This window comes from Plecotus auritus (genome assembly GCF_963455305.1).
Source record: "Plecotus auritus genome assembly, chromosome: 7".
In the NCBI taxonomy this organism is placed as follows: Eukaryota; Metazoa; Chordata; class Mammalia; order Chiroptera; family Vespertilionidae; genus Plecotus; species Plecotus auritus.
In genome coordinates, this window is record NC_137774.1 from 63,845,384 (window position 1) to 63,859,062 (window position 13,679).

The 13,679-nt window shown below is 47.9% G+C and overlaps 1 protein-coding gene across 9 annotated transcripts in view; it reads right to left on the reverse strand.

Annotated features, from left to right (window-relative positions):
• ARHGAP17 (Rho GTPase activating protein 17) overlaps nt 1-13,679 on the reverse strand; it is a 109,656-nt gene that overhangs the window by 20,606 nt on the left and 75,371 nt on the right. For 6 of the 9 annotated variants that reach the window (XR_013961283.1, XM_080681723.1, XM_080681722.1 and 3 more), the window contains 6 exons: nt 12,609-12,689; nt 10,733-10,846; nt 6,906-6,997; nt 4,428-4,584; nt 2,704-2,937; nt 627-808 (listed from right to left, as the gene is read on the reverse strand). Coding sequence is in view for 7 of the 9 variants with exons in the window: in XM_080681723.1 (XP_080537849.1) it covers nt 627-808; nt 2,704-2,937; nt 4,428-4,584; nt 6,906-6,997; nt 10,733-10,846; nt 12,609-12,689 (860 nt within the window). In the remaining 2 variants the exon portion in view is untranslated. The remainder of the gene's footprint in view (nt 1-626; nt 809-2,703; nt 2,938-4,427; nt 4,585-6,905; nt 6,998-10,732; nt 10,847-12,608; nt 12,690-13,679) is intronic. The other 3 variants (XR_013961282.1, XM_080681725.1, XM_080681724.1) reach the window with 1 other exon arrangement.

Sequence of the window (13,679 nt, forward strand, 5' to 3'; positions counted from 1 at the left end):
GAAGGTGTGGGTCAGAAAATTCTGGAAAAGGAGTGCAAAGCTCTGAAGAGGGAATGAGCTCGGTGTCTGACCTGTGTGGTTGGCAGGCAGACGTGCGTGAGGGGAGTGGGGAGGGCTGGCTTGGGGAGGGCTGCAGGGAGCCACTGGAGTTCCAGCCCAGAGCTGACACGACTTGCGGCCTGCTTGGTGCTTTACAGCGATCCCTGGCTGTTGGGAGGAGGGCCACCAGGGATGCCGATGGGAACAGTCCGACTTCATGTTAATTAGGGCCCAGAAACCCAACCCACCCAGAGGCCAGTGGCTCCCAGGCCTGCAGAGGCTGTGGCAGCTCCACACTAGAACCGGCTGAAATGCCAGGCTCCTAGAAAACTGGGCGTGCCTGTGGGAGATGACTTTTGTTGGTTAGGCTCCCTGCTTAAACATTTTCTTAAATGACTGCTTTTCTGCTCTCCATTTTCATTTCCCTTTAGTGACTTTTTTAATGACTGACCTTTCTGCCTGCCGTTTCTGGAGACAGGCAGAGCCCGGCCTGCTGGCAAGTCTGGCACCCTCCCCTCCCCCGTGGCTAGCACGCCCGAGGCGCTGTGCGCATCCCCGCAAGGCACAGAGCAAAGGAGGCCACTTACCTCGCCGCAAAGTATGAGGACTGGAGCCAGTGGAGCTGTGCGCTGGGCTGACAGAGAGCTGATGGGAGCTGGCAGGGGGCTGCCCCTGCCCCTGGCTTTGGCCACTGGCCACCTGACTGCTGTTTCTTCCCGGGGCCAGCGTGGGCAAGGCTGTAGTTGCAGAGTCCTTGGGTTTGGGAGGACTGAGGGGAGTAGAAGTCCGGTTAGATGGCAGGCAGCCAGGCCAAAGCCAGAAAAGCTAAGCACACTGAAACACAATGAAGTTTAAATAGTTCACACTGTCCTAGAGAGCTAACATTTATTGGGTGCCACACAGGACTCACCGCATCAGACTGTCTTCAACCGCTGTGCCACTCAAACACCATGACAGAGACCATTTCACAGCAACCAGGACATTTCAAGTACTTAAATTGGGCAATATTTAAAAATGTGGAAGGCTTTTGGACTTCAAAATAATGCGATTTTGACACACGTTATACAAAACTAAGCAAAAGCTATGGCCAAGCACCAAAGCTCTGAAATATAAGGTGCTCAGCGGCCATCACTAGTGTGGCCTCAGGAAAGAGGAACTCTGAGAAGTGAAGTGACGGGGAGTTCAGAGCTGGTGGCAGTGGGTGGAAATCAGAACTCAGGCTCTCGATGTCCTGGCTCAGAACTTCTCTCTACGCTAAACTTTACAGCTATATTTTGTCAAGATAACCAAAGAGGGCAACGTACACAAAATCTCTAAAATATAGGGGTGAAAGAGCAAATTGATGACTGACGTTCCACCTGTTCTGCTGTAGTGAGGACTCATATTGTCTTAAATAACATATTTAGCCTTGATTAGACCAATGGAATGCTACGGTAAGTAAAAATGTGTGAGTTCACTAATACTATTTTCTCAAAGAAAAATAAACCAAAACAAATACATGTAAGGAGTGGCAATGACTGACAAGCCAACATGGAGCCCTAGAAGTTGAATATGTTTATTTTTAACCAAAAAGCGAACTTCCCTGAGTTATGCAAGCAGAAAGGATTCAGGACGCTCAGAGCTTTGAGGTCAGCTCTGAGGAGTTAAGAGTTTCTTATCTCTTAAGCAGCATGAGGCATCACCAGGCACTCCCTCCAAAGAAGATAACGTGAGAGTTCTTCCACACAAATCCATCTCCATGTGGGGGGAAATTCCCCTGTGGATAAACAGGCCGTCTTTGTTTTATGCCATTTATTTTCCTTTTTATATGATCGTCTGGTGCTTTATAGGCAGCCAAAGTAGAGCAAATGACGGGAGTCAGCACACTGCTCATCTTTATAGCTGCTGCCCAGCCTGAACCACCTGGGATGCCACCTGAAGTGGTCATCTGCCCAGGTCAGTGTGAAGAACTAAATTCATGCAAGTTAAATAAAACCCTCAAGCTCAAAGGTATTTTTCGTTGAAGTTGCTATACATTTATAGTCCACTCCAGGTGACTGAGCAGAAGACAAAGCAACAGAAAAGCCTTTTAAGAAAATCCATCATCATATTTTATACCTTATACTCATGTATCAACTCCCTATAAGACAGAAAACTAGGGAGTCATCCGGTGTGCCTGGTACAGCACTGGCACATACTCCTCAGTACTCAGGTAGTCAGTAAATCTGACTGGATGGATGGGCTGGATGGGATAGATGGATGGAAGGACGCACGGGTGAATGAATCAACACCAGGAATATTATAACCTTACTTGCTACATTGAAACGTTTACTACTTAGCATATTAGATGACAATAAGCAAATGGTACACAAACACTGAGCACACATCAAACAGGTAAAGGAGATTTATAATATTGCTAGACACCTCCTGGTTTCCAGCTCCCAGCACTGAAATAGTACGGTAAAGAATGCAAACAAATCTGCATTCTTTTGAAAACAGGAAAGAAAGGAAGCAAGCAATTTACAGTCTTTTTCTCCATCCAGTGCTCACCAGAGGAGTGAAGGCAAATATGTTTTACTGCATGCCAGGTGACTCTCGGGGCGTGGATGCTGTGCCTGCAGGCCAGCACCTGCAGGAAGGCGAGGGCGCCCAGCACCCACTGCCAGCAAAAGCCAGCCCCCTTACCTGCTGTCGCCTGGGCTCGGCCCCTGCTCCAGTGCGCCCGCAGAGGAGGGAACAGGCCCACCCCCTGCGCTGCTTTCAGCCCTAGAGCTCTGGGAAGGGGGCTCTGGGCCCGCAGGAGCCAAGGTGCTGCCATCTGTGGGCGGGAGTGGCGGCTGGAAAGCAGGGGATACGTGCTTTCTATTTAGGGTGCCACCCCGCCGGTAGGCCTGGAAGTCCATAAGCTTCACACCAAAGCTACACAGAAAGAAGAAACAGTCAACACACCATGCGAGCCAATAACGGACACAGAAGCCCATTGGTCCACGCGTGTTAAAACCCACACGGTACAGCCACCCAAGTTGCCCAGCATGCAGTGCAGCAACAAGAACCAGGTGGATGGCCATCCCTATTACCGAGGCAAGCAACTCAACTTGGCCTCACCCCTGCGAGAACCAATGGGCCTGGTACTGGCCAGTGTCCTTCTCAATTGGGCAGGAGCAGCTGACACACGCAGGCAGACCACAGCTTGAGTGCATGACATCACGTGAGCCTCTTTAAGTCCACGTTACCACACACAAGCGCATGGTCTCAAATATGTGTGTGGGAGTCCTACCAGGGCCTCTTCAGCCCTGGGCAGAGCAGGGGTGTGTGCAAGAGCAACCGAAAGCGCAGGGCTGGAAAGCCGCTGTGGGGCTGGACATGGGGACTAGAGCACAGGGCAGAGGAAGGCTCACTTTCACTTACGCCCACTGTGTATAAACTTCAAAAAATAAGATTTGTTTTTAGTTCAAAAAATAAGATTTATGGCTCCCTGAGCATGTGTTTTTGGTGGGAGCCTCCCCAGGCAGATGCCTGAGAACTGTTTACTGTGTACTAACTGGAACCCTAACATTTAAGTAACATTCTGTAACTTAAATATATGAAGGCAGATTTGCTGGCTGTGTGAAGGGAAAACTTCTGCACAGCAAACGTGGCTTCACAGGGACAGAAGAGGAAAGCATTTCCCTTTGCAATAGGTTAAAAAAAAATCAAAACAAAAAACCAAACCTCACTATAAGACTGGGCAACTAAAATAAGAGCTTGTGTTTTAACGTAATGACTTCGAATAACAGTACCACCTGCACGCAAACAGGCACGCCCTGAGCAGTGCCTCTGCCTCCCAGCCCTGCTGTGGGCACAGCGCCTTCCTTCACAGCCCTCCGCGACCTGAGAGCCCTCCACCTGACCCGGGAGCCTCTACGGAGATGTGCGGCTCCCGCTAAATTCAACACAGACCCTTCTCTTCCAGAAGGGGCCAAGACTGAGGCTTCTCAGCTGAATATCAGATTCAGTGGCTGGCTTCCACCGAGGGCCAAGTTATGCCAAAAATATGCCTCTTTTAAACACTAAATCACACAACTCACCATGAGTGGTGGGCTGTTCTCATGACCACTCTTGGACATAAGTCCATAATGTTTAACTTTTTTCTTATTCCCTCCACCCCCCAGTCAAGTACATTTAGGTGACGTGTAAGATGCCAGTGCACTGTGGGGGCGACCGAGCAGCAGGTAAAGCGTGAATGCCCACAGCACATGTGGCCTGAGAAGCTGGGCACCGACTTTCTGGCCAGAGCAAGGTTTGCAATGAACTAGAGCTGAGTGCCGAAACTATCTGGGCTCTAGCAGGCCTGGGCCGCACAGGCCTCCGAGGCAGTACCACTGCCGAGGGTTTAACAACACCGGTCTGAAGCAATCGCTCTCACACACCTCTCCTTCTTCACCAAGTCCCCTTCCATCACCGCCATGCTGGCAGGTCGCTTCCTCTCCAGGGTCCCCGAGTCAAATTCATTTCCAGTGTGGGATGAGTGGTTGGAGTTTGGGGGGGCAACAGGTACGAATGCTTCTGATACATTAAATTCCACCTCTGCAGGAAGAGAAAGGCATAGTGAACATGAGACGCAGAGGCAGGGGAATGGGGAGGTGCTGTAAAACACCACTGGAACAGGAGCTTCCTCTTCATCCGTGAGCCTCACTACTTCCTAAGCAGAAGCGCACACTCTCCTCTGCTACAGGACGCTGATTACACCAGGGAGGCAAGACGGGACCAGACAGGGGCATGACTCAGAACATGTACACAACTCTGCTGTCTTTTTTATAAACACACAAATACGAAAAAGGAGCATGGATAACTTATTTGAATAATGAAAAGTGTGAATTATTCAGTCTGACAAAATAGAAATAGAAGCCAATGTGAACTCCATACTGCCTATAGCAGCTTTCACATGCCTTTTTCTCAAAGATCTTGGGCAGAATGCCAAGCGGAACCTCAGTTCTCAAACTTAATTCATTCCAGGAGGCTGCTTGAACAATGAAGCATTTTTCCCTTAGAAATAATGTAAACTGATTAACCCATTCCAATGATTCCCTGTTTTGACCCTTCTTACATACAGTGCCTGTCTAATGTACTGTTTAATCTATAAACACTTTAAAAACAAAAAGGAAATGTACAGTAAAAAATGAAAATTCAGCCAAAACCAGTTTGGCTCAGTGGATAGAGCGTCGGCCTGCGGACTGAAGGGTCCCAGGTTCGATTCTGGTCAAGGGCACGTAACTTGGTTGCGGGCACATCCCCAGTGGGAGGTGTGCAAGAGGCAGCTGATTGATGTTTCTCTCTCATCGATGTTTCTAACTCTCTATCCCTCTTCCTTCCTCTCTGTAAAAAATCAATAAAACATATTTTTAAAAAAATGAAAATTCAGTAATAAGAAGCAGTAACAAAAACAAACAAAAAAAAACCAACAAAAAACATGAAAATATTCACAGCACAAATTTCCTGAGATGTTAACAGTACTGACTCATGCTCGCACATTCTCTCCGTTTGTTGCCTGAGAAATGTGATACAGGCATCAGCACGAACAGGTTGTCGGTTGAGAAGTGGACTGTTTGAGATGGGAGACATTGAGAACCGAGGTGTGACTGCACTCATTCATTCATTCACCCATCCTACATTTCCTGAGCAACCTCCCAGAGTGAGGTGTGGGTCCTGAAGAAGGCTGGTGAAGAAGACATGAGCGTGGCCCTGGCATCACGGAGCTTACATTCCAGGCGACCTGACAGCAGAGTTGCTCTGGGCAAAGTAGGGATGGGAGGTACAGACTTGGACCAATCTTCCCACACTTGCCCAGCCAGTACCCTCAAAGGGGCCATGGAGTCTAAGAACCCAAGACTGCAATGCAGGTAGTTTACAAATTGCCTACTAGGGGTGGGGAACGTCTGGCCCATGATGATATAAGTCCCAAGAAATCATTTAGTCTGGCCCTGCCAAGGCACTAGGGGTGATTGTTAGACCAAATATAGCAGGCTAATTTTTAAGTTAACCTTGATAACTGTGTATGGCCCACAAATCTATATTCTATATATATAAAAGGCTAATATGCAAAGTGTCCCCACGGGAGTTCAACCGGGAGTGCGATCACTCTCTGTGATGTGTGCTGACCACCAGGGGGCAGCGTGGAACGAAAGAAGGTCCTGGCCAGCAGCCGGAACGCCCTGATTGCCCTGATCGCCAGCCAGGCCTAAGGACCCTACCCATGCATGAATTTCGTGCACCGGCCTCTAGTGATGTTATAAATATCCAAATGGCCCTTGGCAGAGAAAGATTCCCCACCCCTGGCCTAGAGAATGAAATCCAAATCCTGACACAGTTCAGAATGGGCCCAGCCAACCTTTCCTGCTTGCTCTGCACTCTGCACAAAGCCAGCCATCTGCCTAGAGAAACAAAAAGCCTGCCTCCAAAAGGAAACCCCTGCCTGTTCAGCGCTGCCTCTTCTATCACGCAATCTGACTCCCTTTCCCAACCTTTGAGTTTGTCAAATCACTGTTCACCCGCCTATCCTTCTAATTTGCCATGTATTATAATTTCTCTGTTTACGTGGCCTCTTGCAGTGGTCCGAGTTCTTCCAGGGAAGACAGCAAGTCTTACCAGCACACATATGGCACCTATTGGGGTATTCAGTATACGCTGAAAATGAGTGGTTGGTGTTAAGTGAAACACAAAATAATGTGGTCACCATGATGTCAAAATACAAATGCAAAGCAATAGTCTGGAAAGAAACATGAAAAAGAGACACCAATTATGCAATCACGAAGGATTATTGATGCATTTGCTCCTTGAAAAAGACTTTTCACACTGTTACACTATTATTGCGTTGCTCCGGCAGCCAGTGAAACTGCAAAGCTAATTACCTCCAGGGAAGAACCAGTCGGCGTGCTGAATAATGGGTTCGATGACCGCGACGACGTGCACGGAGGTGGCGGCTGCCATCTCAGCCAGCGTCCTGCAAGGAAGTGCACAGAGTTCACACGCTTCCCTGGGCAGCCTATAATTTCCCTGGTCTGGCTCAGAACCATTCCATGACTTTCAAAGGATGAGATATTTGAGAATAATACAAACGTTAAATCGACAAGGCCCGGCCTATGTGCATGTGGGTCCCTCGACTCAGTCTGCCCTGAGATAAGCACACTGCTAGGGAGCCTGTGATAGCTGTCCTCAATGCTGGGCTGACACTGGCGGGGACAGGGCTGTGCTTCCCACGGGGATGGTGTTACCCATGGTAGTGACTGGTGAGACCCAACATCACACGCAACAATTTCACCTACGACAGAACCAAGGACATGGATTGTGACAGCGTCCCACTGTCATGTCAGAAAATGTGAGCCCCCATTTATGAAGGTTGCCATATATATGAACAGGTCCCAAGATGCATGTTCACAAATTGAAAGTGTCTGGAAAGGGATCAGAAGGAAGAACGTAAATGAGAATAGTTACCCCGCTACCCAGCATGTTCCAGTTTGGGGTCAGATCGCCATGAGAGCAAACAGGGTGCAAAGACCCAGTGGCCGTCGAGCGCCTACCATGCGGCAGTACTTCACCTCGTTTAACTCCCTCTTTCAATATGTTGGGTTACATCATGTTAGTTTATTTATCAAAGACCCGGTATTCCCAAGAAGCTGGGTCCTGGGTCTGGCCGCCCCAAACCTATCTCCTCTCTATTATCACTCTGACCTCCCTTCCCCGTAGGAAGAGTACTTTCACCCCAATTTACAACCAACCCAAAGTTCTAGCTCCTTTCAAATTCCAGCTTAAATGGCGAGCTCCCTCTGCTGGTCCCCCGCCCATCTGGATTTGGGTCGCTCGGGCCTCAGGATCCTGTCGCCTAGAGGGGAGCTGCTGTCTGTCTACTGATTTGTAGGACCTGTCAGATATTGTGGCTATTTCTGGAGGAACTCCTTCCTACTTTGTGAATTACCATTCGTTTAGGAGCTTTCTGACATACAGAAGTTTCTAGCTGTTATTGAGCCAAGTCCATCAATTTTTAAATTTCTTTCTTGCACTGCTTTTATATTTGGAAAATTCTTCTCTTATTTCAAAAGCTAAAAAATATTTATCTTCATGGCATCACTTTTTATATTTAACTAGAGGCCTGGTGCATGAAATTCGTGCAAGGGGGGAGGGGTGTCCCTCAGCCCAGCCTGCACCCTCCCCAATCTGGGATCCCTCTCACAATCCAGGACTGCTGGCTCCCAACTGCTCACCTGCCTGCCTTCCTGATTGCCCCTAACCACTTATGCCTGCCAGCCTGATCACCCCCTAACCACTCCCCTGCCAGCCTGATTGATGCCTAACTGCTCCCCTGCCAGCCTGTTTGCCCCTAACTGCCATCCCCTGCAGGCCTGGTCATGCCAACTTCCCTCCTCTGCCGGCTTGGTCACCCCTAACTGCCCTCCCTTGGAGACCTGGTCCCTCCCAACTGCCCTCTCCTGCTGGCCATCTTGTAGTGGCCATCTTGTGTCCACATGGGGGCAGGATCTTTGACCACATGGGGGCAGCCATCTTGTGTGTTGGAGTGATGGTCAATCTGCATATTACTCTTTTATTAGACAGGATAGAGGCCTGGTGCACGGGTGGGAGCCAGCTGGTTTGCCCTGAAGGGTGTCCCGGATCAGGGTGGGGGTTCCCTTGGGGCGTGGGGCAGCCTGGGCGAGGGGCCTGTGGTTTGCAGGCTGGCCACGCCCCCTGGCAACCCAAGCAGAGGCCCTGGTATCTGGGGTTTATTTATCTTCTACAATTGAAACTTTGTAGCCTGGAGCTGAGCCAAGCCTTCTGCTTGCTCCTTGGCAACAGCCATTTCTGTTGGGGTTTATGTATCTTCTATAATTGAAACTTTGTAACCTTAAGCGGAGGCCTTGGCCGGCCAGAGCTGCAGAAGCTTGGCTTCCTCCATCGCCGGGGGCAACCCTAGCCTCCTCCTCTTTCCAGCTCCCTGGCTGCTGCCATTTCTGTTTGGTTTTATGTATCTTCTATCATTGAAACTTTGTAGTCTTGAGTGGAGGCCTAGGCCGGCAAGGGCAGGCGGAAAGCTTGGCTTCCTCCATTGCCGGGGAAACACATGCCTCCCTCCTGCTCTCTGTGGCGATAGCCATCTTGGTTGGGTTTATTTGCACATTCGCTCCTGATTGGCTGGTGGGCGTGGCTGGTGGGTGTAGTGGAGTGATGGTTAATTTGCATATTACTCTTTTATTGGATAGGACTCCTTGGTCTACCTGGATGTATCTGCTATAAGATATGATGTATGCAGTTAACTTATATATCTACTTGTCTTCCACTTCACTGTATACCGGATCTTTGTAAATAATCTTACAAGTACTTTCTGGAACAAGATTGGGCACACACGAGTAAATAAATGAATGAGAGGTAGAAAGACTTTGATTCAGAAAGCCACTGGCACTTTTTATATATATACATATACATATACATATACATATACATATACATATACATATACATATACACATATATATATATTTTATTGGTTTTTTATAGAGAGGAAGGGAGAGGGATAGAGAGCTAGAAACATCAATCAGCTGCCTCTTGCACACTCCCCACTGGGGATGTGCCTGCAAGCAAGGTACATGCCCTTGACCAGAATTGAACCTGGGACCCTTGAGTCCACAGGCCGATGCTCTATCCACTGAGCCAAACCGGTCAGGGTGCCACTGGCACTTTTTAATGCAAAGTTGAACCACTTGTGATTTTACGCAGCTGAGCAGCAGTGATGGGAGGCAAGGAAGGGAGGTGAAGCTTAGGGACACAGATGTAGCCAGGATCTCGGCTCTACCATTTCCCTGCTGTGCAACCTTAAGCAAAGTACTTGTCTTTTCTAAGTTTCAGACTCATCTGTAAGAACGAGGACAACAGTGCCCACTTCAAAGGTTATTTGTGAGGATTAAGCGAGACCATCATAATGCCACCATCAGAGTAAACGCCACTGCTGGTGGTTTCCCCGGAGCTTTCTAACCAATCTCCCTGACCCCTCCCCTGTTCCATTTATGCTTCTCAATACCAACAAAGCCACCTTCTAAATGCAATCTGATCGCGTCATTCCTCTGCTTAGAAATGTGGATGGCCACCCTCACCACATGACCCATAAAAGAAGTTTCAAACACCTCAGCAAGATACGCGAGGCCTTTGGGACCTGGTTCTGGCTTCATTAACCTCAGTCACAGCCTCATGTCCCCTGTGCTCATTAATAAGAACATGCAACACACCCCACATTAGAGACCTAGCACTTTCATCCTGCAACACCTTTGCTCATTCAGGACCACTGTAGGGAGCCATTTATCAAGGTTCAGATCCAGGGCCACTTCCTGAGCAGAGCGCTCTCTGAACTCAGGCTGACCCGTGTCCCTCCAACAAGCACCAGTGCCATCAGACTCTGTAATGCCTGTGGTATCTGCACACACAGGTGTGCAGGCAGAGCTGATCCCTGTACTATAGCCACTTATCTGCCCAACTGCCTGAGGGTGGAGCCCTTTGAGGACTGGGGCATCTCCCAAACCCTGCGTGGCCAGATCTGGGACAGGACCAGCTCACAGGAGGGTTTTGAGAATGTCAGCTCAAGGAAAGGTCAACTTCAGAACATGCCCAAGTGCTCCTTACACTGGAATGTCTACTCTTCTGTCAGGTAGAAAGAAGGCATGAACATAATCCGATATGGGGAAAGGTTACTTACCCTTCATTTCTGGCCCATAACAAGTTAGGGCCCAAGACAATGGCAATGTTGCTGGGAGTCATTTTATTAACATCGCTGGTCTGAGCAAGCTTTGCAAGGAACTTGATTAAATACCTATGGTACAAAAGATAAGGAGAAAGCACCAAATCTGAATAGGTTGCAGAAATAGCATCTTCCTGCCCACATGCCCAGGCCCAGAGTGCTCAGGTGCAGCTAACTCAGAATCCAGCTCAGGTAAAACATTTTACAGATTTCCTGTGTTCTGCATTTCAGAGAACAGATAAATTTAGGGCTTGGAAGTGGAAAACAACTCAGAGGTCAACCTCAATGATTCAACCTCTACTTGCTGTGTATTTCTAATCCATTTCTCCTTTATGCGCTGTCTACCCCTAAATAAATTGCAGTGTGAGTCACAGTGGGCTCAATATACATGAACATAGTAAAAACAAACTCAGTAAAACAAAAACAGGAGCACATACAAACACAGTAAGACAGAAATGTAGGTATATTGCTTAAAGGAAACTGTATTTGAAAATGCTTCATGTTGTAATTATAAAAAATATCCAATTTATCATACAAATGTATTCTCTAGCACTATAAAAAATGAAGAACCCAACTATTTATCAATAAAAGGCTAATTAAATAAATAACAATAGATTCACACAGTGGAATACTATGCAGCCATGAAAAACTACTAGGTGCTGATGTGGAAAAATCCCCAAGATGTGTATTAAGCAAAAAGGGCAAGGAAGAAAATGATGTATAGAGTATATGCTACCGTTTGGTTTTGAAAAAACAGTGGGGGCTGTGAGAGAAGAAAACGTATGCATGCACGTGTCTGCTTACACAGGCACCAATTCTGACAGGCTCCAAGTGCTCATGCCTCAGGAGGGGAACAAGGTGGCTGAGGGACAGGAGCAAAGAGAGACTCTTCACTGTACACTTTCTGAATTCTGAGCCATGGAAAGGTACTCCCTATGCAAGAGACAACTAGTAAACATTATAAAGAGTAAAACAAAATAAAAGGCCAGATCCCAAAGTACCAAGAACCAGGACTGACACAGAACAGGGCAAGAGTATCCGCAATGGCACGCTGGATGTGCCCGTGAGCCTGCGCGGGCCGTCATAAGCACTGACCTTCTCCGGAGGCAAGGCTGAGCCTTAGGTATGGAGAGGCGTTTCCTCAGCTTAGCCATAGACCCCAGGGCTGAGTAACATGTTAGGTAACGTGCCAGGCATTTCACCAGGAAAATCTGTGCCATTGTGAACCCAGACCCCTTACAAAATATTCTTTGATTTTAAACAATTTCATTGCCAACGGCCACCCTTTTTCCTTCTCTCTCCCCTTCTTCAAAGCCACATTTTAAGTGAGATAGGAAATAGAGGTTAAACTCCAGAACTTTATCCAATGGTAAATTTTCTTAGAAACATAGTTATTCTATAAAATAACATACAAGGTCCATTTCCTGAAATTTTATTTAGTAGGATGATTTATGCCCTATTTAAAACTATGTAGCATATATGAAAGATATTATGGAAAGTACAACTATTGGTTAATTTTTACCTTTTACCTACTAGGCAATTTAGACTCCAAAACCTACATATAGTCAACCGAACCTTCCACAAGACTTTTGTCCTCAGTGACTTGAGGGGTGAAATGACTGGGCAGCTTACCCATGAACGCCGATGTGCTTCAGAATGGCCACAGTACCATTCTATCAGGTTCCCTTCCTCCCAGTGGCCCCAGGGACCCCCAGCACTCTGAGTGTGTAAGTATGCTTGCATTAAACAGCCTCTCTGCTGGGGGTTAACAGATTTTCACTGTCGAGTCACTGTAGTTTGGTGGCTTTATTTATAGAATGTCAATCATACATACCTAAAGTTAACAAAATTTTGTGGTGGCAACTTCTGACATATTCGCCATAAATCTTGAAGTTTTTTGTCTTGATCCTGCACACTAAGAAAAAATTTTATCCATAACCACTTATGAAAATTCATACAGTAACCCTGCATCATATGCTACAAACAGTGATGCCTCCATTGACGGAGAGCAAACAGATTTGGAGTCAAATACCAAGAAACGACTGAACTGAGCAGTTCACTGACCTCACCAAGACCCAATCTCCTGATGTGCAAAGCTGAGTAAGGCTGATCATGCCATGTGACGGGAGCTCCAGGGGTACAACCATGTGCATCCCCTAGACCAGTGGTCGGCAAACTCAGTCAACAGAGCCAAATATCAACAGTACAACGACTGAAATTTCTTTTGAGAACCAAATTTTTTAAACTTAAACTTCTTCTAATGCCACTTCTTCAAAATAGACTCGCCCAGGCCATGGTATTTTGTGGAAGAGCCACACCAAGGGGCCAAAGAGCCGCATGTGGCTCGCAAGCCGCAGTTTGCCGACCACGGCTCTAGACCAGTCAATGTCTGGCATGCCGGAGACAGGGCGTCATGGAGTCCAGATCTCGTCCTAAACATGGTGCAGCACAGAGGAGCGGCCACACCCAGGCTCCAGCCCATCGTGCCCTCCCAATCCTGTGCCAAGGCTCCAGGCAGCCAGCCCACTTCTGCTCTGCAGGTTCAATGTGCAAACTTTCACAGACAGAGAAAGGGCCAGCCCGCAGCCCACAGGGCGGAGTCCACTCCGGCCACCAGTGGGAGACAGTGTCAGAAGTTATCAATACATCCTCTACCACTGAGCCAGTCTGGAGAGTTATGGGCAGAGTTAAGTGAAGTTATACTCCAGAGGCCAGGTGATGTGTCACTGGGGTGGACCGGTGGCCTGCACTGATCATTCTCAGGCACAGAATCAATACACCAAAAGACAGATGCCTTCTTTAAAAGCACATTTCCTCACAGGGACAAGTGTGAGAGTCTCAGAACAGAGAACAGTCACGGTTTAGGAGGTCGGGCAGGTCGTAAAAGAAAGCCTGGAGCTCTCTC